At 39.1% G+C, this 22,048-nt stretch overlaps 1 protein-coding gene across 1 annotated transcript; it reads left to right on the forward strand.

The window, feature by feature from the left end:
- Positions 1-6,485: 6,485 nt before the first annotated feature.
- RHAG (Rh-associated glycoprotein) lies at positions 6,486-18,991 on the forward strand. Its single transcript, XM_014938310.1, has 10 exons — positions 6,486-6,694; positions 11,548-11,731; positions 12,658-12,808; positions 12,988-13,135; positions 13,695-13,861; positions 14,745-14,882; positions 15,709-15,830; positions 16,451-16,536; positions 17,296-17,369; positions 18,075-18,991. The coding sequence occupies exons 1-10, from the start codon at positions 6,559-6,561 to the stop codon at positions 18,147-18,149; spliced, it is 1,281 nt and encodes a 426-aa protein (XP_014793796.1). The 5' UTR covers positions 6,486-6,558; the 3' UTR covers positions 18,150-18,991.
- The last annotated feature ends 3,057 nt before the right edge of the window (positions 18,992-22,048 follow it).

The raw sequence follows: 22,048 nt of genomic DNA on the forward strand, positions 1-22,048 counted from the left end.
TACAGACTCAGTCGACAGACACCCTCTCTGAGCTGGCTGCTGTGGATGGATTGTTGTACAAAAGTAGCACTGGGAGCTATATTAGCTAGGGAAATTGAAGCTAACACATCATTTCATTGAGGAAAATTCTCTGACCACCCTTTTTCCTCATGCATTGTAATTATTGCGACAAACTTAGCATTATGTAGCTTACTTAAGATTTGTGTACTCTGCAAGATTTAGTGGAGAGAGAAGTACTTAACCTTCTCAATAGGAGGGCACGATGAAGTGGAAAAGATGGGAACAGGCCTTCTTGCTGAAACAGAAAACATGCCAATTTTCCTGCAGTCATCATTCCAGTGATGTGACCTTTCTCCTTACAGCAAATGCGGCACACTGGACCTTTGCAGGCATAGCACAGCGTTGTACTGGGCAAAACTGTAACTGTAAAAGACCATCAGGGGCAAAAAAAACCATGAAGATTTATAAAGCTGAAAGGGGTTTATCTAGTTTTCAACAAACAGGGAAATGGAAATCACACCAAACATCTTAAAACTCAGAAGCATAAAAAAAATGGTAAAAAACTTGATATGAGGAACAAAAGTTCCCAGGCCACAAGACAGGGATTGTAAATCAACTTGTCACAGACCAAAGAGATGTATACACTTACCATTGCTGTTACATCACCTAATGTCATAGCTCTCTAGAGTCACTAGTTCTCAAAAGCACTTTTTTGGCCATTATTCCTCACAAGGGAAACAGATCCCCATCCAAGGGCAAATTGAGGCACCTAAGTTGATCATTTAAATTATTATGGTGCATGTAATCTGTGCACAAGCCCTGAAAAATATCTTATATAAGTCTAGGAAATACTTTCTTCAACATGGCATTTGGAAGCAAGAAGGAAGCAAGAGGGATGGTGGTGGGGTAGGGTAGGGAGGGTTAGGGGAAGGTACTGTATAAATGAAACTGTTAGAAAAAAAAATAATTGGTAGAGAAAATCCATATTTCTTGGTAGGAAGGATGAAACTACTAAGGAAATCAGCATGTTGCAGAACCTGTGCAGATTCACAGATGATCAGGACTTTTACCCAGAGCTGAAAGTCCACTTAAATTTTATTTCAACTGATAGATGAACATAGAAGAGGTTGCTAGAAACTACTTTGAAGACTCCTTTCTGCATAATGTGATCTTCATGTAAAAGGTAATTCAGAAGAATACATAACTTCCTTGACACTGGAAAACAACCCTCCAAACTCCGTGCTGCCAATGACTCTACAGCTAGCACAGCTAAGAAATCCTGTAAACAACATTGAAAAATAATTAATTTTAGGTGCATCTTTCCAGTTTTCTTTTTTAACAGCACCTCCCACTCCTGAGCTTCTACCAAAGCCTTTGCTTTGGTAGAAGAGAGCTTTCTGTTTCCATTTAAAACTTGTCCTATGTTCTGGGAAATTTTTGGTGTGATTAAAAAGAACGTAACAAGAACACACTGAAGGCAACAAATGTGAATCAAGTGACATTGTAAAGTGTCTGCAACCCAAGAGAAACATGGAGATTGTCCAAATTGACCTGCATATATATTTGCTGATGCCAGTAAGGAAAGCTGTATCATGAAAGGTCAGTGGGGAACAAAGACCTTCTCCTCAATTTCCTTGACAAGTGACCTTTCCTAGTGCTCTTCTGGCTCTTCTTCTGCAAAGAGCAGAGTGAACACAAATACAGGTATATTCACAGCTCCAGACTGGATTTTGAAATCTAGAGTCCTCAGTAAGGAACGACAACTGAGATGATACATTGCCATGTCTGAAGTCATCTCCTTGTGCTTTTTCAGAAGCTCAATACCTGCTTGCTTTTAGAGCAAGACTTGAGTGAGGGCCTTCACACTGGGAGGAACAGTGTCTCTATAAGAGGCACCTCAAGTGCCCAGATACAATTAAGCACAAGACTGATGGGGAGGAAGGGACAATAGACATGATTCATCACTAACATCTTCTGCAAGTAGCATCCGAGACTTAAAGCATTCATCTCCCTTATACACAACAGCAAGAATGCCATATAAGCAATTCTAATTGCTTTCTCAGGATAATAGGTAGAGCTTTAAGGTGTATCTTGCTTAAGGTAGTCCCTTTTTTTTATCACAACTGGCCGTAAAGCATTCATCTTGCTTGAGGTAGTCCCTTTTTTTTATCACAACTGGCCCTCATGTAAGGGAGAACGAACCCTGTTATCTCTTGTAAACAGCTTTCCTGCAACTTTGGGATACACCTCAACCAAAAGTTTCTGCTTCTGCAGTTTGTTTTTACTTCGCAACACTCCTGCAACAAAAGCATTACATGGAAAAGTGAAATTTTTAAGCCCACCATGCTCCGCTTTGACAAGGTGCACTTGAGCCAAACACAGATTAACTGGATGCAATTCTCTGGCCCATTATATTTAGATGGTAGAATAAAAAGACTGAGTAATTCCTTCTAGTCTTAATCTCTCTCAGTTCTTTGTGTACTTGAGTTGTAAAGTAATCAAGCAAGGTCTTCTGTAGAGAAGAAAGTATGTGATTTCAAATGGAAAAATAAAACACAGTTACTTTAGCAAGAGACCCTGTAATAAAGTCAACTAAACCATCATCTATGTATTAAACTGCGACTGCTTTGTGTCCATTGTGTTTCCTTTCTCTTTTGATGAACACCTTAGTGTTCCCTGTAATAAATTTTTAGTGGGGCATTAGTGAGCTTATTTTACCTGCATTTGTAAGAAATCAGATAAAAGGCTGACCGGGGTGATATGGATCCAGTCAAAACAATCTTGTTGTTACCCAAAGAATCAGAAAACACACTAATTGTCACTTCCCTCTTCAAGTTGAAGGAGGCTACTTAAAGACTGCATGGACAAACTGCATTTACTTGGCTGAGCTCTCAGTTTGAGGTGAAGTAGGTTTTTGCTGACTCAAAGCATTAAAGTTAATGTTTGATGAAAAAACTCTTCTACCATGACACCAGAGAAATGGGGTAAATGTCAATGTTCGCAAAAAAACTTATTCAGCTCAAGGTTCAGTAGGTTCAGAAACACTGTGTGCAGGCAAGATGCACCTTATCCTACATTTCTGGTCTCTGTAGCTATGTCCACAATAAGAGCACACATCAGGCTAGAAAGTCTGCCACAGTTCATTTCATTCACATTCATTTCATCCACATTCAATTCAATTCACATTCATTTGCATAAAGGCTGTGATACTTCACCAACACCACGTTTTTCATTCAGGTGGAAAGGTAGGATGACAAACCCAACAGCCATTTAAAAGACAAATACCCAGAGTTAGTTAGTAGATCCAGGTGTGCAACGATAATTATCTAAGAACACCCTCACTTCTTCCATTGAGATCCAGGTGTGCAACGATACTTATCTAAGAACACCCTCACTTCTTCCATTGTATTTATAGCCATGGTGATTAGGCTGAAGCTAATAAGGAGACATGAGGGAATTTCCGGGGCACTGAAGACCAGCAGCTCAAGATGTGTGCATTTTTGATTGACCTATGCAGTAGTTGGATGCACAGGTAAAGACTGCTGGCCTTTGAAATGAGATGTTGCAGGTGGTTGTACCCCATCACCTGGTGAGCTTGTGTCAGAAAAAAGACAACAGCCAGGAAAAAAGATGGGAATGATAGACAGCTGTTGCCACAGCAGTTGCTTCAGCTGGGAAATATGTTAGGATAAAATGCAGGACCTACTGACTTTCTCCTATGCACAAAGTTTCCACTGCGATGAATACTCTTTCAATATGGACTTTGTGTCTCTGTGCGCCTATGTTTATCTACCTACATGCAATTTAAGATTTAAAGTAATAATAGAGAAAGTCCTGATTGGATGAACTTGACTCGACCCATTTTAAAATGCAAACATTTATTAAAAGATGTTTTCTCCAATAAGATTTCAACGTATGTTTATGTACCTACATGCAATTTAAGATTTCAAATAATAATATTACAGAAAGTCCTGATTGGATGAACTTGACTCGACCTATTTTAAAATTCAAACATTTATTAAAAGATGGCCTATGTTTATCTACCTACATGCAATTTAAGATTTAAAGTAATAATAGAGAAAGTCCTGATTGGATGAACTTGACTCGACCTATTTTAAAATTCAAACATTTATTAAAAGATGTTTTGTCCAATAAGATTTCAATGAGGAGCTTTTTCTGCACCCCTGAAAGAACTTAATATAAAGACGGCACATACATCATGTGAGATATTCACTGGGGAAAACATTGTGTAATGAATAACACAAGATATTAATGGCTAAGCTATGGGTAAAACAAAATGAACTTTACTCATGATTTTGTCCTTTTTTAACCACTTCCTGTGTAAATGAGCTCACAAGTCCTTACAATCAAACATTGCTCTCCTTCTTATCCTGCGGTACAGCAAGGATGAGCAATAGCTTTTTAACAAAGCTCTGCTTCCTCTCTTTGAGCTGTTCTAATGAAATACAGTCTCTACAACAAAAAAAGTACCTATAAGCTTATTTTAGCTTTTCCACTTGCAAGTTTGATTCTGTGGTATACTGGTATGTTCATTACAAATCCACAGGCCCATTTTCAAGGATAAAAAGCTGAGATCACTTTAAACTTGGTTTGAACAGTGGTCTAATTCTACCTTTACACTAGAAAATGGATGGTGCCAGGGCTTTTATCTTCCCTAAGATTGCAAAACAGTGTCAAGTTGACTTAGTCCAGGAGTTATCAAGAACAGGGCAGCATTCCTAAAAGGCGCCTGGTGTCAACCACCCCGCTTGGCAAGGTAAAGATTGACAAATACATAAAGTGCTCTCAGAAATGGAGGAAAGGTTGTGGCACTGCCTGGTGTACTAGTAGCCACCACATTTGGCAAGGTAAAGATTGACAAATACGTAAAGTGCTCTCAGAAATGGAGAAAAGGTTGTGGCACTGCCTGGTGTACTAGTATAGATGTATCCTAAAAAAAACACCTGAATTCTTTAAATCTCATAGCATGTGAGCACTTTTCACGGAATCACGGAATTGTCAGAGTTGGAAGGGACCTCTAGAGCTCATCCAGTCCAACTCCCCTGCCAAAGCAGGATTGCCCAGAGCACATTACTCAGGACTGCATCCAGGTGGGTCTTGAAGATCTCCAGAGAAGGCGACACCCTCCCTGGGCAGCCTGTTCCAAGGCTCTGTGACCCTCACTGGAAAGAAGTTCTTCCTCAGATTTGAGTGGAACTTCCTTCCCATGTTCCAGCTTGTGCCCATTGCCCCTCATCCTGTCACTGGGAACCACTGAAGAGAGTCCAGCTCCATCCTCCTTCAACCCACCCTTTAGATACTTATAAGCATCTAAGCATTTTCCAACAGTAGTCTCACCAGGAAAACAGCCCAAGGTAACATCACGTCCCAGCGTCTATGGATTACGCTGATTTTTATACCCAAGGATTGACACAACAATTTCTTGCTGTTTCCTAGTACTAATACTTCATGATCAATTAGTCTATTACTGCAATATCATCCCTTTTTTTAATAGATGTATTTTTTTTCATGAGGTAAAGGCTCCTACTGTACAATTTTGGCCCATCTTCTGAACACTGGATTAACAGAGGCCAAGTTACTCAGGATCACATTAATGGAGTATTTTATCCATAAAACTTTTAAGAGCCAAGTTCAATTTTGACAAGCAATGTGAAGCTCAAGAACGACTGATCATCCAATAGTAATCTAAGTGAAATTTAATTTACCCCTTCATTCATGAGAAAGTTTACAAACAGAGGTTTTTAAAACCATTTAAGAGATTTGGTCTCTGACCTATTTTTATTTTATGAGCTAAGGGAAATACAAATAGCAATAATTAAAATTGAAAAATTGAGCTGCTTTTTCAAATTCCTCTTTTTAATAATTTACAACTTTATCTTCTAACAACTAGGAATATCCTTTTTTCTTACTAAGAAGTATAATTATTTTCTTTTTAAATAAGATTTCACAATGAGAACTTGTGCTCTGAGTACTTAATTCACTGTGAAATAAGAACAAGCACTTCTTCAGTCTGCCGAAAAAGATTCTCTTTGCTTACCAAATCTTATATGAAGCGATAGGAGATTATCCATGTTTCATATAAGATGAAAAACTATTAACCTTTCAAAATGAAACCTACAACTTGAAGAAATTCTTGACTACAGGAATCACAATTGACTGCGGCTGTGTTCCTTACTATGTGCAGCAAACAAGGCTCTCTGAGATTTTCTTTTACACTATTTCCTTTTTAAAATACGTATAAGACAATGAGAAGCATATCTGTGGCTAAATGAGCTGGGTTGCATTACAAATTGAAAGAAACGCGTAAGCCAGCATTTCATGTACAGAAATAGCCTGGGAAATAGAAATTGCTATACTGACCCATAGTGTTTCCCTCCCATAGTGGGTGTGACGGTGTGTTTGCTTGTCTCTCTGTTTCTTCTTTTTTTTTTTTAATTTTTTTTTTTTCTGCTATATCACCCAGATCCACTGAATTAAGCAGCTCCACTGAAGGCAAGCGTCCTTTATCAGGCTCTCCCAGCCGCCCGCTCTCCTGCAATGGCTTCAGCCCTTGACACCAACATGAGGTTCAAGTTCTCGATCCTGGCTCTTTTTCTGCAAGTGATCATCATTGTTTTGTTTGGGATATTTGTGGAATATGACCTCACTGATGGCTCTGAAGTTTTATACCCAAGTAAGTGTTGCTGTCTAAGATTTGTAGAAGTTAGAATTTCTTTAAACTAATCCTGAGCGGGATTTCTGAATAACTTATGAGACCTACCAATATAGCGAGAAAAGAAATGTATGCTTTGGGGCAAACAAAGTTTGTCTGAGGTGTGAAAGCAGCAGGCTTCAAAGACAAATTCAAGTCAAGCACATATAAAATTCTGAAAGTAGCTAACTACTGAGAGAAGAGTCCCGAAAATAGTTCTACTGTTAGTATAGCAGGTTAAAACTTGGAGAAATATAAATTACTTCGAACAATTCTAGCATTTTCCAGAGATGGATGGTAGTGCTTCTTGTCAGGCCTTCTATACTGATTACTCTATCAAATAATGAACACAAACAGAACATTCCACTACCATCATCCAGGTTTCAAAAGGTTCTCTTATGAGAATATGGAAATTGGGCAGCATGTTCATCATTGTTACAAAATAAGTCTGCAGAAACTGGACTCCTCAAAGGACAATAGTTTTGTCACAAGGTGGATAACCCCCGTCTGTCTCTCAAAGCAGTGGCTCAGTTGTAGAGTAACGGTTCAGCCTGCAAATGTTTCTGTTGATTTGTTGTTGTGCAAATGCTCGATGTAGCTCAGGGAGAAAGCTTTTGGCTTGAGAAGTGGTTGCTGACTTCTCCCACCCTCCTCCTCCACATGCAAAGACGAGACTGCAGTTGTAAACAAATAGAAAAAATAAGTTTGCAGAGGAGCAGCCTGTGTCTCTCTAGCAGTACTGAAGGTTTCTTGTTCATTTTCTTGGCTCTGATGTCTTAGTGACTCGTTGCAATCTTCATAATGATGATCATAACAGTACAGAACTCCTTGCCTGTATGTAGTACCCATGTAATTTTGAATGTATCCTTCTTTTTTTCTCATTCCAACTGGCCTTTCAGTGACTGTTACAGGGTAATGTGATCTCAGGGTCACCTCACTCCCTAGTAGTCCTGTGGTGTGTGTTCTCACACAGAGCATTGTCCAGTTGAGAGAGCAGTGAATACATGGCATTATTCAGCTCCAGATGCAAGTCAGCTGATGAACGTCAGGGGCTAATTACTCATATTTGGGTTAACTCCACTGAGGTGCAGCAGAATCCCTGAGAGACAGTAACTTAGGCTATGGCAGAGCCCATTCTCTTGGCTGTGGCTGTGACCATGATATTGAGCTACCCCAGTTCCTAAATTAAGTGGCCTTGTCTAGATGGTATATTGGGAACAACCCTTGGTCCACTATCACCCAGGAGGTGACAGCTGGCCTAGGAAAAACTATGCCCAAGACCGCACTAATAATTTCACAGCACGGATATTTCTACAGAATAAACAAGTGGAATAAACGCAGGATTTCCTCATATCTATTTTAGGCCCACTCCCCCTCAGGCTTCCCTGTCTTCAAAGCGCACTCAAGACCACAGTTTGCCTGAAGACCTGGCAGAAAGTTAATGCTATGGTTGTATAGATACATTAGGACATATCCTGAGCCAGGACTTCCCCCAAGTTCATAAAATGATGGGTTCAAACTGCTTCCCATGTTATCCCCAGGGATGTTAACACATCTGTACCTCATAGATTCCATTGTTTCATCCAGGGACCAATATATATTCTCAGAACTGCAGTGCAGGGCCTGCTTTTATATGCCTTAAATACCTCAGCACAATGAATTCAAGCTGTTTCAGTATTTTTGGGCTGAAGAAAGATGAAAATAATAATTGAGGGTCACCATAGTTTTGCACTCTGGTAAGGAAGGCTGAGCTGAGATCATTCCCAAAGTATAGCTTTGCATTTTATCTATTTCTGGTGGATGCAAGTACAGACATGGCAAATTGGATGGACAATTTCAGGTGTGCCATGCCACTGGAATGGGAGGACAATGGCATGTGATGGTTCTGCAAGAGCTCCTAGAGGATTTTTTTAATACTGGTATCCTGCATGTAATGTCCTGTGATTGATCCGTGCGTCATGGCTTAGGAAAATTTATGCGCTGCTCTTGTTCAGGGTTCTATGGTTTACTCCTTCAGGCAGAACAAAATCACTTTTAGTACAAACCTAGATGTCACAAGCATCTTTGCGTTGAGACTGGTCACCATGTGGAGTCCTTGCAGTTGAATTAATATGTTGGTCTTGGACAGCCTTGCAGGATCACGTGCAGTGATTTTGCTCAGAATCTGCTGGATTGTTCTTCTCAGTCTTTATTTCCCTGTCTCACAGAACAGAAGCACTATGTTTCGTGCTTTGTAATAAACTGAAGCAGTTTATGAGAAATCATGCTGTTTTCTCCACAACTTGAAATCATTCCAGACATACTCTTCTTTAAAAGAATGTGTAAGGGGTAGTTAAAGCACAAGGTGTAGCTTAGGATAGTTGAAACTTGTCCTCAACATACACGAATTAACTTAGTTTTAACCAGGACTTTAAATCTTTTGTGTAAAGAAACCCAAAGAACTCTAAAACACTTATATGAATGCTGTTTAGCCCTCAGGAGGACCCAGGATTAGGTGTCAACCAGCTGCTTGCTTCTAATCTTTAGGGCTGGGGTAAGATTTCTAAAAGCACCTTTCAAAAGAGACCGAGCTTGCAGAAGCCCTATCGACAGGCACTGAAAATTAAACTCCTCAGCCATCAATGTGCTTTTGAAACCTGTTCTTTTGCTCAGAGGTAGAGTCAGGTTACTTAAGTGTGAAGCATCTTTTACTAATCTAGGCCTGGTTTACAGAGATGTTGCCTACATGAATGGGATTGTTTTGATGAGAACAATTTACTTGCTTTGTCTGCACTGGTTTAACCAGGAGATTGCAAACAACCACAAGTAATATGCTGAATGCTGACAAACCGTAGCCTCCTCTGGGAGACTGGAAAAATTTTCTTACCTGGAGCTGACTAGGCTGAATGGACAAACCAAAAAATTTATTGGGAAGTCCATGGCATAGGCTGACTAAATAATAAAAAGAGAAGTAGGTAATTTTCAAGTGCACCCCTCATTTTGTGCATGAAACTCAAGTATGACACAAACTGAAAACTGTTGAGCTCATATATCACTTTGACTCGTCATGGTCATCATTTATTAAATACATTTCCATTTTCTTCTGCTAAATTCAAACAAAAAAAGCTACATTTGTAGATGTTACTGTGCAGCTTTTATGGATTTGCTCTCTAGTTCTGCATTCTTTTGGGTAACATATTTGCATGAAACTCAAATATGACACAAACTGAAAACTGTTGAGGTCATATATCACTTTGACTCGTCATGGTCAGCATTTATTAAATACATTTCCATGTTCTTCTGCTAAATTCAAACAAAAAAGCTACTTTTGTAGATGCAGCTCTTTTTTTTGCAGCTTTTTTTGCAGCTTTTATGGATTTTCTCTCTAGTTCTGCATTCTTTTGGGTAACATTAACAAGCTTTTAATAAAGTAGTTTTACAAGAGTGTCTTTTATGTATCTTTTAAAATAAGCAGTAAGAGAAGCACAAGAGTTTGGAAAACAGTTCTGGAAACTGAGTAACATGGTGGAAAAAGGGAAGGTTCCAAAGCACCGCAGGGGCCTTAAAAATCCCATCACTGGCTATTATTGCATCAGGAAATAAATGTGAAAATGCCCAGCCTAAAGAAGAAGGAAAAGCGTTGGGGATGTCTGTGAACCTCCTACCTTTCTATGCTGTTTCTTAAATGTGTGTAGCCCCATGTAAAAGATCTTCCTACCTGGGTGTATGTTATTTCAGTGCTAAGTCAGGGCTGGAATATGGCAGTGTAAACATAAGAGATTTTATTAGGAATCTTCAGTAAATTATTGTACTTCTGGGCCCTCTTTTGGCTAAACATGGTAATGCATATAGCAAAACTATATGAATGTTGAAAGTACATAACTGGGAAATGTAACTTCAAATCAAGTATTATATTACCCAGGTCAATATCTCAAGTTTTTTCCGTGTATTTGCACGAAGGCAACGAAGTAGAAATGAAATGAAATAGTTTCTCTATACTGAGGTTCTTACTAACAATAAAATCAAAGAAAAGTTATTAATTAGACGACTCAAACCCATTTGGTGTAGAGGCCATTAAATCACATGAAACACTTCAGAATAGCAAAATATTTTAAAACATAAAATATCCATGTTGTGGTGATAAACGCAGTTTGTATGAAAAAGTCCAAAAAAGGAAATTAGTTAAAAAAACACAAAACAAACAAACAAAAACCCCCTACCCCCAACTGCTTCAAAAAAAGTAGAAAAATAACAATATTTTAACAAAATTCATATTTGGGGAGAGAAAAAACATATTTGAAGGAGGGCTATGAAGGAGGATATGCTGATTAGCAATATTAATTTACTAGTTTATACATTACATTCAATGTCTTTTTCTTTTACCTGGGTAAAGAAATAAATCTCTTTTACAGTAATTTTTAGGGATCACAGCACTGGCCCAACTGACACTCTGTCAGAAAAATCCTATGTACAATTTTGGAGTTAGTCAGAACAAACTGGAGATGACAGCCTTTATTTGAAGGGGAAGTGACCTTTTCTGCAAGGACATGAAGCCGAGTTGTTTCCAGTAACTTCATACACAGAGCACAGTTCCAGATACACTAAATCTGCTGGTATAGAGACCTAGTGTTCTTTCCATAATGATATAGCAAGGAATAAAATCAATAATTAGGTCTTGCATTTTTCAAACACTCAATCTGCAACTAGAGACTGATCATGAAGTGGGGAAGGGTGGATCACATCGATAACATGGCTTTGGAACTCTTTTCTTTTCTATTAAATCCTCATTTGTCCCTAGCTTTCCTCCCTTCACAGTCACTCTTCATAATCGTTACACAGACGTGTTTTCCCTTCAGTCTTTCAGGATGTCCATGTGATGATATTTATTGGATTTGGTTTCCTGATGACCTTTCTGAAGAAATATGGATTCAGCAGTGTTGGTATCACCATGCTCATTGCTGCCTTTGGTCTCCAGTGGGGAACCCTGATGCAAGGATTTTGGCACATGAAAGGAGGGAAAATTCATGTCAATGTCAAAAGGTACATGTGAATTTACCAAAAATGACTTTTCTGTTCCTTAAGATATCAAGAGAAGCCATAAACTGTAACATCTGCTGGATCGGACTTCTAAGTTCACTGAGATTTGCTTGAGCCTTACTGTCCACCTCTGCAACATTCATCTGCCCTTCACTTCTAAAGGGGCAACACCTAGTGCACTGGGCCAAGGCAACTTAAGAGTGGGATGAAATTTGAGGTGGTACGTTACATGTGGGCTGTAGGTCATGAAGAGAGACTGCTCTGAATCTCTGGAGCTGTGGAAGCTGGAAGGTTTCCAGCAGTGGCACAGCATCTCCTGCTTCCAGCAAGCATGAAAGGATCTGTCTTTCCCTGACACAGGGGGTCACAGGAGAAAGGTTGGAACAGTGTATATACCCACTCATGAGGTGTTCTCCTACTTCTCAAGGAATGATTTGCCAGCACAGCATACTGCAGTAGGTTATGAACCCCAATCATAGCATAAGAGACCTCATGAACAATGTCTCTGCATACTTTTAATCCCCCTCCCATTCATCTGTCCTGCTTCTGCCAAGGTCTCAGAGTGTTTTCCACACCTGTGGTTCTGTTTTCTGAGAGAACTTGTTGATAATTTTGAAAGGAACAGCATCCAAGCATTACTGAGGGACAAGCATAAATAATACAAGTAGTTCCTTAATGTTTACAGACTGGCATTTGTAGAGGGACTCCTAAGTTAGTGCCTTCTGTGCTGCAAGTTTTTGATTAATTTATGTTTTCATCCACAAAGATGATCTTGATAATTTTATATCTGTAGAGTTAAAGCTCTATCATTTTAATGATATGACAGGCTTGATATTACAGCTTTATTTCAGGTCTCTTTAAACTGATTTTTCTTTTCTCTCGTGTTTCTGTTTTGCTTTGTTTTATTTTATTCATTTTCTTAACCTCAGCATGATAAATGCAGACTTCAGTACAGCAACTGCTTTGATTTCATTTGGAGCTGTCCTGGGGAAAACAAGTCCTGTTCAGATGCTGATCTTGACAATTCTGGAGATCACAATCTTTGCATGCAACGAACATCTAGTTGCAGAAGTATTTCAGGTACAACTACTTAGCAAAAATTCTTTTTTAATTATAAAAAATGTTTTCACTTTGTAAAAATTCCATTTTACATATTCTAGGTTTTATAAACGATTAAAGTTATCCAGACTTCTCCTTCCTTAACTGCTCATCTTTTTGCTGTATAAAAGCTGTGACAGTATTTTGGGTCTCTATTACAGGCCACTGATGTTGGAGCCTCAATGACTATCCATGCCTTCGGAGCTTATTTTGGTTTGGCTGTAACCTTAGTCTTGTATCGTCCTGGTTTGAAAAACAAACATGAAAATGAAGAATCTACCTACCATTCGGACATGTTTGCCATGATTGGTAAGTGAAGTAATATTGAGTGCTGATCAGTTGTTCATGTCCCTTTCATCCCTGTGTTTTAATGATCACCTATTATTACACTGCATCCATTTCCATAGAAATTGGCCATAATTAAAAGTATTGAGCTGTACCTGTCGTGCTAATGAATATTAGAAACCATACATCTGTCTGTCATGAGATCTATTCTATTCACAGATCAATTTGCCAGCTAAAACTACAGATGATAAAGTATTTGCATGTGAAAATGTGGTGCATCCTATTCTGGCATGGTTTCCACAGTGGTGGTGATCTCTGGCAGTGAGTGGGGAACTATAAGGGGTCACAATGTGTTAAAGTCTTCCAGTAAGATTTGATACAGACCATGTGTCAAAATCCCAGCTGCCAGTGTCAAAAGCTTCTGCGTAATCTGTTATTTCCTCCAGCATTTTGTCTATTTCATGTTTCTTATTGACCATCTTCTTCTTTTCCTGTAGCTAGTTCTGTTGCGTTGGATCTTTCATATCAAAATATCCCTTGTCACTGAACAGACTTCGTTTCATTTTGACTTATATTCATCCAGGTACCCTGTTCCTTTGGCTTTTTTGGCCCAGCTTTAACTCTGCCATTGCACCTGGAAGGCCTGATCAGATGAAAGCAATTATCAACACTTACTATTCCTTGGCTGCATGTGCTGTCGTAACATTTGCCCTCTCCAGCCTGGTGGATCAAAGAGGCAAATTCAGTATGGTAAGAATCACATTGCAAACCCTGTTAAATCAAGTAACCCCTCTACAATATGGATGATTAGGCAAAATCCCAATGTCCATGAGGTATGTGGAGCCTTTGCTCATACTGTAGGCAAAATTAGACCTATTATACTTCTAAAAGCTACAACGTAAGATTGGGCCCTGAGGGACGTGTGCGGTGATCCCTCAGTGGGATCACTGCATCTGGAAAGTGGAAAACTCTTAGACATCATAGGGATGGTCCTTCTCCCTTGTTCTCTCTTGTCCAAAGAACCTGCTGGACCATAGAGACATTAGTCCAATGTTCAGGTGGACTTTTGGGTCTTATTCCAAAGAAGATCCTATGTGTGTTACCATATTGCAAGAGCCAAAATAAGTCTCTTGAGGCAACAACCTGTTCCCCAGCAATCTCAGAGTGCAGCTGCAAAACCAAACTACGTTGAGGCGGCCAGCCTTTCATCTCCTTGCCCTATAAATCCTGCCCTGCGTTTTCACCCACTTCTTTCCAGCAGTTGCAGTGTTTATCTGCGCCCAGTGTGAGCAGGCACAGTTCAATGACTCTGAAGAATTTTCTCCTGTTGTAGGAGGCAGTACTCACTGGTTCAACCTGGTTTCTCAAGAGGTCAGATAAGTTTTATTGACTTGGCAAAAGGTGGAATTCATTAAACTGGCCCCAGCTAAACTGGCTTAGAGCAGTTTTGAACCAACATCCTGAACATGTAACAGGGAACCCTGTTTTAAATTCCTGTCCATTCTTCTTTGGAAAAAATCCCACCTGGAGAATTGGAAAACTTCTGTATGCTAAAAAGCCTTCAAAGTCACTCAGCCCTAAAACAGGCTTCTCTTCCACATATATCATCTCTACCTTTGTGTACTCTTTGCAGGTTCTCATCCAAAATGCCACCCTGGCAGGAGGAGTAGCAGTGGGTACCTGTGCTGACCTGCCTATCCCACCTTTTGTTGCCATGTGCATTGGGAGCTTGGCTGGAATCATCTCTGTTCTTGGGTTCCACTTCCTGACTGTAGGTATTGAGAACCCACCTCTGCTCTCATTTACTTATTGCTTCATTGGCTTTACTGGAGCTCCCTTAGTCTGCTAGAAAGGGGGTTTAGAAACTGGCTGATACAGTATGGAGAGTAAGCTCTAGATAACACTTATTTTAAAATCAATGTGATTTAAGTATATGCTTATGAGGTAACTTCAGTCCATCACCTAGCTAAAAACAAAGAAGGATCATGAAGATATTAGAGTGTGTTAAAGTTGGGATTTCTGTTGAAGGAACTGCCATAATTTTGCTTTAAGCCCATTTTCCAGTGAAATAGGACTAATTACATTTCAGTCATTCAAAATTTCTAAATAGGTCTGCAGTCAAGCAATACTGTTGAGGTATAAAATGGAATTGTTTCCTGTGCAAAATGTAGAAATAAAATATTCTGACTAAAACTGTTCAAACTGGCTTTTCCTGATGGAGAAACATTCTGGAAGAAAATACCTGACTAGCCGACTCAGGGCAGGCGTGTATGTGTTACTAAGCCACCATTTTCAACCTGAAAAAGGCTGAAAAGATTAGGAAAATCTTTTAGGACTGTCAAATTTAGGACTGTCATCTGTTCTATGCCATTATATTTCTCATGGTAACTTAGACATTTGTACTGTTACACATTCATACTTGGTCTTCTCTGCATTTAAACAATTTCCCAGTGAAGGGAAAGACAGAAGGTTTTATAGCTAAGCTTTGCGTACTTGAAATAAGTTCAATTGTTTCTTGTACTTCTGCGCTACTTTCTTTTGCATATCATCCCAGAGATAATGGAAGACTATAAACTTTGTATTTCCCCTCATTACAGCCTTTGCTGGCATCCAAGCTGAACATTCAAGACACTTGTGGAGTTCATAATTTACATGGTTTGCCTGGAATACTGGGAGGTGTCGCTGGCATCATAGTAACTGCAGTAAAAGAGGAAGTTAGGTGAGTTTTTGAAGGTCTATCCTAATTTTCCGCTTTTCTTGGATCTAATGATGATTTTCTTCTCAGAAAATGCATTTTTAATTTTATGTCAGAGATTGTGTTCTGGTTTAAATAGGAGTCGTCTTGATATCCTGCCTTTAATGCACTCTTTATATGCCCAGCTTGTTCAAAATTAAAAGCTTGAATAAAAATAAATAAATTAAAAACATAATTTTAAAAAGGCACACAGAACCATTCAAACGTAGATGAATCTTTATTACAATTCTACAATTACACTACTGGTAACTGCAATATTTCCAAGAAAATTGCCAAAATAGGCTAGTTCCATTACCTTAATAGACTCCAAGAAAATGAAATGCTGGTCTTTTTGAGAAAGGGGAAAGTTCTCTACAGGCTTACAAGATGCTAATAACCTTTTCAAAGAAATAGTTTCCATCTCCAGTCTAAACTAAAACTGAAATAAAATCATGATTTCTGTCTCGTTCACAGCAATAGCAGGATATTTTCCTCTGAGTCATCTTGTCCAGCAGACAGCAAATACAATGTCCTAAGACCACTTATCAGTCTCAAAGTATGACAATTTTTTGATTGACAATGTTTTGTTTTTCTGTGCTTTTCAGGCCCGGTGTCAGTTTAACTCCTGGCATGCAGGCTGCTGCCCTGGGCAGTTCACTTGGAATTGCACTGGCGGGCGGAGCATTGACAGGTCAGCACGATGTATATAGCAACTGAAATATATGTGAATTTTAGAGGGTTTTGTCCTCAAATGAAGCCCAGATATATTACTGAAAACATGCTTCAAGGCTTCAAGGTTGTATATATAAGAATAGGGTCCAGCGGAGGGCCAGAAAGATGATCAAAGGGATGGAGATTTAGATTAGATACCAGAAAGAAATTCTTTCCTGTGAGGGTGGTGAGACACTGGAACAGGTTGCCCAGAGAAGCTGTGACTGCCCCATCCCTGGAGGGGTTCAAGACCAGGCTGGATGGGGCTTTGAGCAACCTGGTCTGGTGGGAGGTGTCCCTGCCCATGGCAGGGGGTTGGAACTGGATGATCTCTAAGGTCCCTTCCAACTCTAACCATTCTATGATAGTAAGATGTTCTGGATGGAATCCTTAAATTTCTGAACAGAAACTAGTTTGAGATCAAGACATACTCATTTAGGTGTCAGATATTCCCATATGATTGTGGATTCTTTCCAAACAATATTCAGGTTGAAAGAGAAAATTCCAACCTGAAATCTAGGAAAGGTTTGAGCAATTAAAAACAAGCTCTTATCCACGTTGACAAGAAGAAACCTGCACCACCTCTCATAATGACTGACGTGATGTCCCAAGATGGTTGGGCATTTCTGTAAACTAGAAAATGAGTCAGAAAATTCTATGACTCCCCAAGCCACATCTGAGGAACATGTATTTGGGAGTTTTGTTCGTTTTTTAACCTCTGATGCTGTTTTTCCTGCAGGTGGTATCCTAAAGCTGCCCTTCTTGGGACAAGCATCTGACCAGAACTGCTTTGATGACTCTGTTTATTGGGAGGTAAGATACAACTCCAGTATGAACCACGCAATTTGGCTTTTGGTGAGATAAGGTTTGCGGTTTAAGAGGAAGTTTTAAACCAAAAGATCAGCTGTAGCAATAACAATCAGAAAAAAATAACTTTTGAAGGCAGCTTTGCAAGTCTTTTGCTACTTGACCACAGGAAAGTAAACCCACTAATTTTTGGCAAGACCTGAAATAGGCTGTCACATGTAAATGATAAAAAATGTCAGGAAAAGGAAATTTTTAAAGTGTGGTTGAAGAATTCATGGCCTGTGTTGACCAGTGATAATAAGACAACTCTGCTCAATTGATGGTCCTATAGTATCAGTAGAACTGTTCAGAAATATTCTATTCTAAGTGAGCTTTATCAGGTAATGGAAGAGACATTGATATTTAGCATGCAACATCATTTACATTTCATTAGAGATTGTCATCTTGTTTCTTTAGAGCTCTTTGAAAATCCCAAATATTAATTTTGCACTATCATAGCTAACATCAGTATTAATGAATTCTTCTATTAAGAAACCCCTGAATTTGTCCCTCAGAATTCAGAACTGGTGGTTCATGTTAGACTAGGTCAATGTTAATATATACATACAATATATACAAACAGAAAGACATTCTCAGTGCACTTTAGTCTCCTTTCATGGCAAAAGGAAGTCTATATCTCATAACTGAACTCTTGTCTGATTTTCATGGCAGATTCCAGAAGAGGAGAAACAACATGAAATTCACTCCAACAACTATGATGAGCGCAGATTTGAAGACACCATGTAGAAAAAAAATACATCTGTAATATTTGTCCTAATGATGCTCTTTTCAGTTTCTAATGCTAAAAACCAACATTCAAATATTGTCCTAACCACGCTAGGTTTTCAAGAAGGAGCTATAGATAGCTATATTTTTGTAATATAAAATAAGCTTGATTTTAGAATACATAATTATTACGCCAAGCTCAGGTAAGTTAATTAGATACTTTTAATTAACTTAGAAGTTCATCAGGAAAAAACACCACAAACTGCTCTACAGAATTATCTGTATTTTACCTTTTGTCATCACTGAATCAGTATAGCCATTGAAACAACTTCTGTGTTTCAAGACTGTTACAGGATAACATATTTAACTGCAGTATTTCTGAGTTACAGCCACAACCTTCAACTGCATAGGGATAATCAAGAAGTGGACTGATATTCCTTATCTGGATTCTAACAAGCTTTTCACCAGAGCATCCCAGATTAACTTTCTTTAAAAGTGTGTTGTCCTATTTTTCAATGGGGGAGAAAATGTGCTGTATTTTATAACAAGAAACAAAATGTTGAAATCACTTTCATGGCAAAGCACAGAATATAGTTATTAATGTGGTATATTAAGTGGCAATATCAGTATTGAGATTCTTTGTTAATATGTTTATTGAAAGGGAGAAAAAAATGAAATGGTGAAAAATTTCATTACTGGCATAGATTTATTTAGGCTGTTTCAAGGACACAATAAGGGAATTGAGTAGGACCTATGAAAAATGATTAATTACATAATACATCTTATTACATCCAACAGTAATAAGTGGATATTAGCAATGTTAATGTCAATAGGTATAAACTGAACTAAATGCTAGCTCCAAGAAAAAGCATGAGTTGTTAGAAACTGATCGGAAATCAAATACATTCAACCTACAGAGGGCTCAGTGGAGAACTTCTGTGTGGTGAGTCATTACCTTTGAAGTCACTGCCTCCTAAAGCAAGAGAAAGCAGAAAATTGAACCTACAGTAAGTTAAATTAACTCCACCCAAGCAGAAAATTGGACCTACAGTAAGTTAAATTAACTCCACCCAAGAAGTGATTGTAATGACTGCTCAAAAAAGTGAGACAAAAAGTGAGGTAACTGAAGGAAATCTATAAGATGTCAACGGCTGGCACCAGAGTCACACATCTGTGTATACCTATGTAGGGTAATCCAGTGAGAGGCAATGAATGGTAGTTGAAAACCTAACAGAAGGATCAAGTGCATTGTTCAGACACAAAAAGCTACCACTGGTGTTTCAGAAGGACAAACTACAGTGGATGAGCTTTCAAGACTTTTTTTTATGTTAGCATCTTATCTCAAGTCTTATCAGATTTAAGGGGGAAACACTTCACATTTATAATAGCACAGATATTTTCATTTCTCCTGATGTATTCTTCCTTTAAAACCTTTAGAAAGATACTAGACAGGGATGTCCCATATGTTAGATCAGCTGTATACTGCTATATAGGTCAGGTTTTATCTGTAAATGAAAATACATTTGTTGTAACACACTTCAGTTCAGATATGCTCTTTCACAGACGTGCAATGACTAACTCTTTTCTATCTTGTTGGCTAGAAGACATCTTTTATCCTTTCAAAGCTTTCACACAATCATTTTTGTAAAAACTGAGAGGGCATTTAACAATGTAAATATTGCACATATAATGATTTTAGATGTATTTTGTGCATAATTTGCAAATGTAAAGTATTGAAGTACTTGAAAAAGATTCCATATATAGACAGACTGTTAAAATGTTACCCTTAATACATGAAGCTCACCCCTCAAAATCCTACTTGCACATTCAGAGGATCTTTCATTTACCTACAGCTGTGAGGTAATTACACTGATTGTGAGTGTTGATCACGAAGGAATGCCTGAGTAAGAAAGTACCACTCTCTATGAGTAAGTCTTTCAAAATTATGTCCTCAATAGTTATTGTTAGTTCTTTAAAACAAAACAAAACAAACAAAAAAAAAGAAAGAAAGAAAATAAACTACGTAGTTTTGTTCTCCAGTTCTCCGTATAATCTTTTCATAGTAACCCAGACTCTCAAGAATTTTCTCCTGTTCCTAAAAGAACCTGGCCAAGTTCTCCTCATGCATCTGTGACAGCGTGCTCTACTGCCAACCTGATCTCTACCTCCGATGACCCTATCCAGGTGATAACCACCTATGGTGGTCATAATGGGTGCATCTAGTCATGCTGGTTGCACCAATGTTGTTTCAGAAATACAGATAAAAACACAATAGCCAAGGACTAACTTGACCAATGTGCCCACCTAACCACAATACCGGTACTGTGGTCAGTATCAAATATGACTACAGGTCAGTCATCTTATCCCCATAAATAGTGAACAGCCCAAGATCCCTTTGAGCTCTCCTGCTTGACAGTGGGCTGCACGCCAGGATCTCCCCTTGAGCAGGAATGCCTCTCAAGGTTACTTCTCAAGATTGAGAGATTCCTTACGGCAACAGATGTGACTAACAGCATGCCAAACTTTGAAATCCTGGCTAAGTGATATAAAGGATTAATTGCTCATATATAAGCCTTTAGACATAAACCGTTCACCAAGTGTGGGAATAGAATTGGATCCAGCCACACAAGCGGGTCCTTTCTAAACCTCAACTCAAAGGTAAGATCTCCCTGATAGTTCTGTCTAACCCTATCCTCTACACAGTAAATAATAGTCTGCCTTGCCATCAAATCTTGTTAAAATGCTGTCGCAGTTGCTATCGAACTTCATTAAATCCCTGTTTCATATGAATAAATATATTGCTGCTTCTCGTGGGAATAGAATTGGATCCAGCCACACAAGCGGGTCCTTTCTAAACCTCAACTCAAAGGTAAGATCTCCCTGATAGTTCTGTCTAACCCTATCCTCTACACAGTAAATAATAGTCTGCCTTGCCATCAAATCTTGTTAAAATGCTGTCGCAGTTGCTATCGAACTTCATTAAATCCCTGTTTCATATGAATAAATATATTGCTGCTTCTCTCTGAATGAGGTGCGTCACTCCATCTGTGACAGCATCATGTAAAACACCATAGAGCAGCAAAGTATTTGACCATCATAAACTTGACAAACACTTTAGAAACAACTCATCTGGTTCAAGAGGTGTGTCTAGAGACATTGCCTGTCAGACCTTGGAGGAGATATAAATATTGGCCCAAAACAGGATCTTGAATCACCACTTCAAAATAAGGCCAAGGAGTAATGTTCCCAAGTGGGGAAGAAACACTCGCAGCCTGTCCCTCGTGTCTGTGACAACCTCAGGCTGCTCAGCTCACTCGCTACCTTCCAGCACTGCAGGAACCAGAGACCTTCTGGAGGAAATTAGCAGGGCACCAGGGTGAGAGGGGTTGCCTCCTTCTCCCATTGCATTTCAAGAGACACCCCTAGTTCCCAAAGTGTCCTTCCAATAAGCCTCAGAGTCTTGTACAGACAGGTAAAGGCTGTGCTTGTTCTGAAACCCTGCACGGACATAACCCTGGGCCTGTTTCTCTTGGGTAACAACTCTGAATTGCTGCTTTCTTTCCTATCTCAGGAGTCAGTATCTGACTCGTTCTTTGTTAATCGTTAAATCCCAGGTACATGTGGAAAGAATGACATTCTCAGTGCCTTTTTACCTCCTTTGGGGAGGTGGAGTAGAAACAGATCAACTGGCACACAGTGGGACATAGGCCCTGGACTTTTTCCAGGACACTTTCCATCTAGGTGAAATGTCCTGGTCTTTCCTCCAGAGACCTTGGGGGCAGCAGCAGACTTGGGGAAAACCAGTGCAAGAGCAGGATTGCTCTAGCTTCATTTCCAGGCTCCCAGCCAAGTGCCCGTGCAATTTTCCTCTAGGTCTCTGCGCCCCCATGCCCTGAGGGACTGATTTGTCTCCTGTGCCT

This window comes from Calidris pugnax, unplaced genomic scaffold (assembly GCF_001431845.1).
Source record: "Calidris pugnax isolate Ruff unplaced genomic scaffold, ASM143184v1 scaffold73, whole genome shotgun sequence".
NCBI classification, from domain to species: Eukaryota; Metazoa; Chordata; class Aves; order Charadriiformes; family Scolopacidae; genus Calidris; species Calidris pugnax.

Excerpts from the sequence above, each read along its gene's own strand:
- RHAG (XM_014938310.1), top strand. The coding sequence starts at position 6,559 with ATGGCTTCAGCCCTTGACACCAACATGAGGTTCAAGTTCTCGATCCTG. Across the intron at positions 6,695-11,547 it reads CTCTGAAGTTTTATACCCAA|TCTTTCAGGATGTCCATGTG; the intron begins GTAAGTGTTGCT and ends TTTTCCCTTCAG. Across the intron at positions 12,809-12,987 it reads TAGTTGCAGAAGTATTTCAG|GCCACTGATGTTGGAGCCTC; the intron begins GTACAACTACTT and ends TCTCTATTACAG.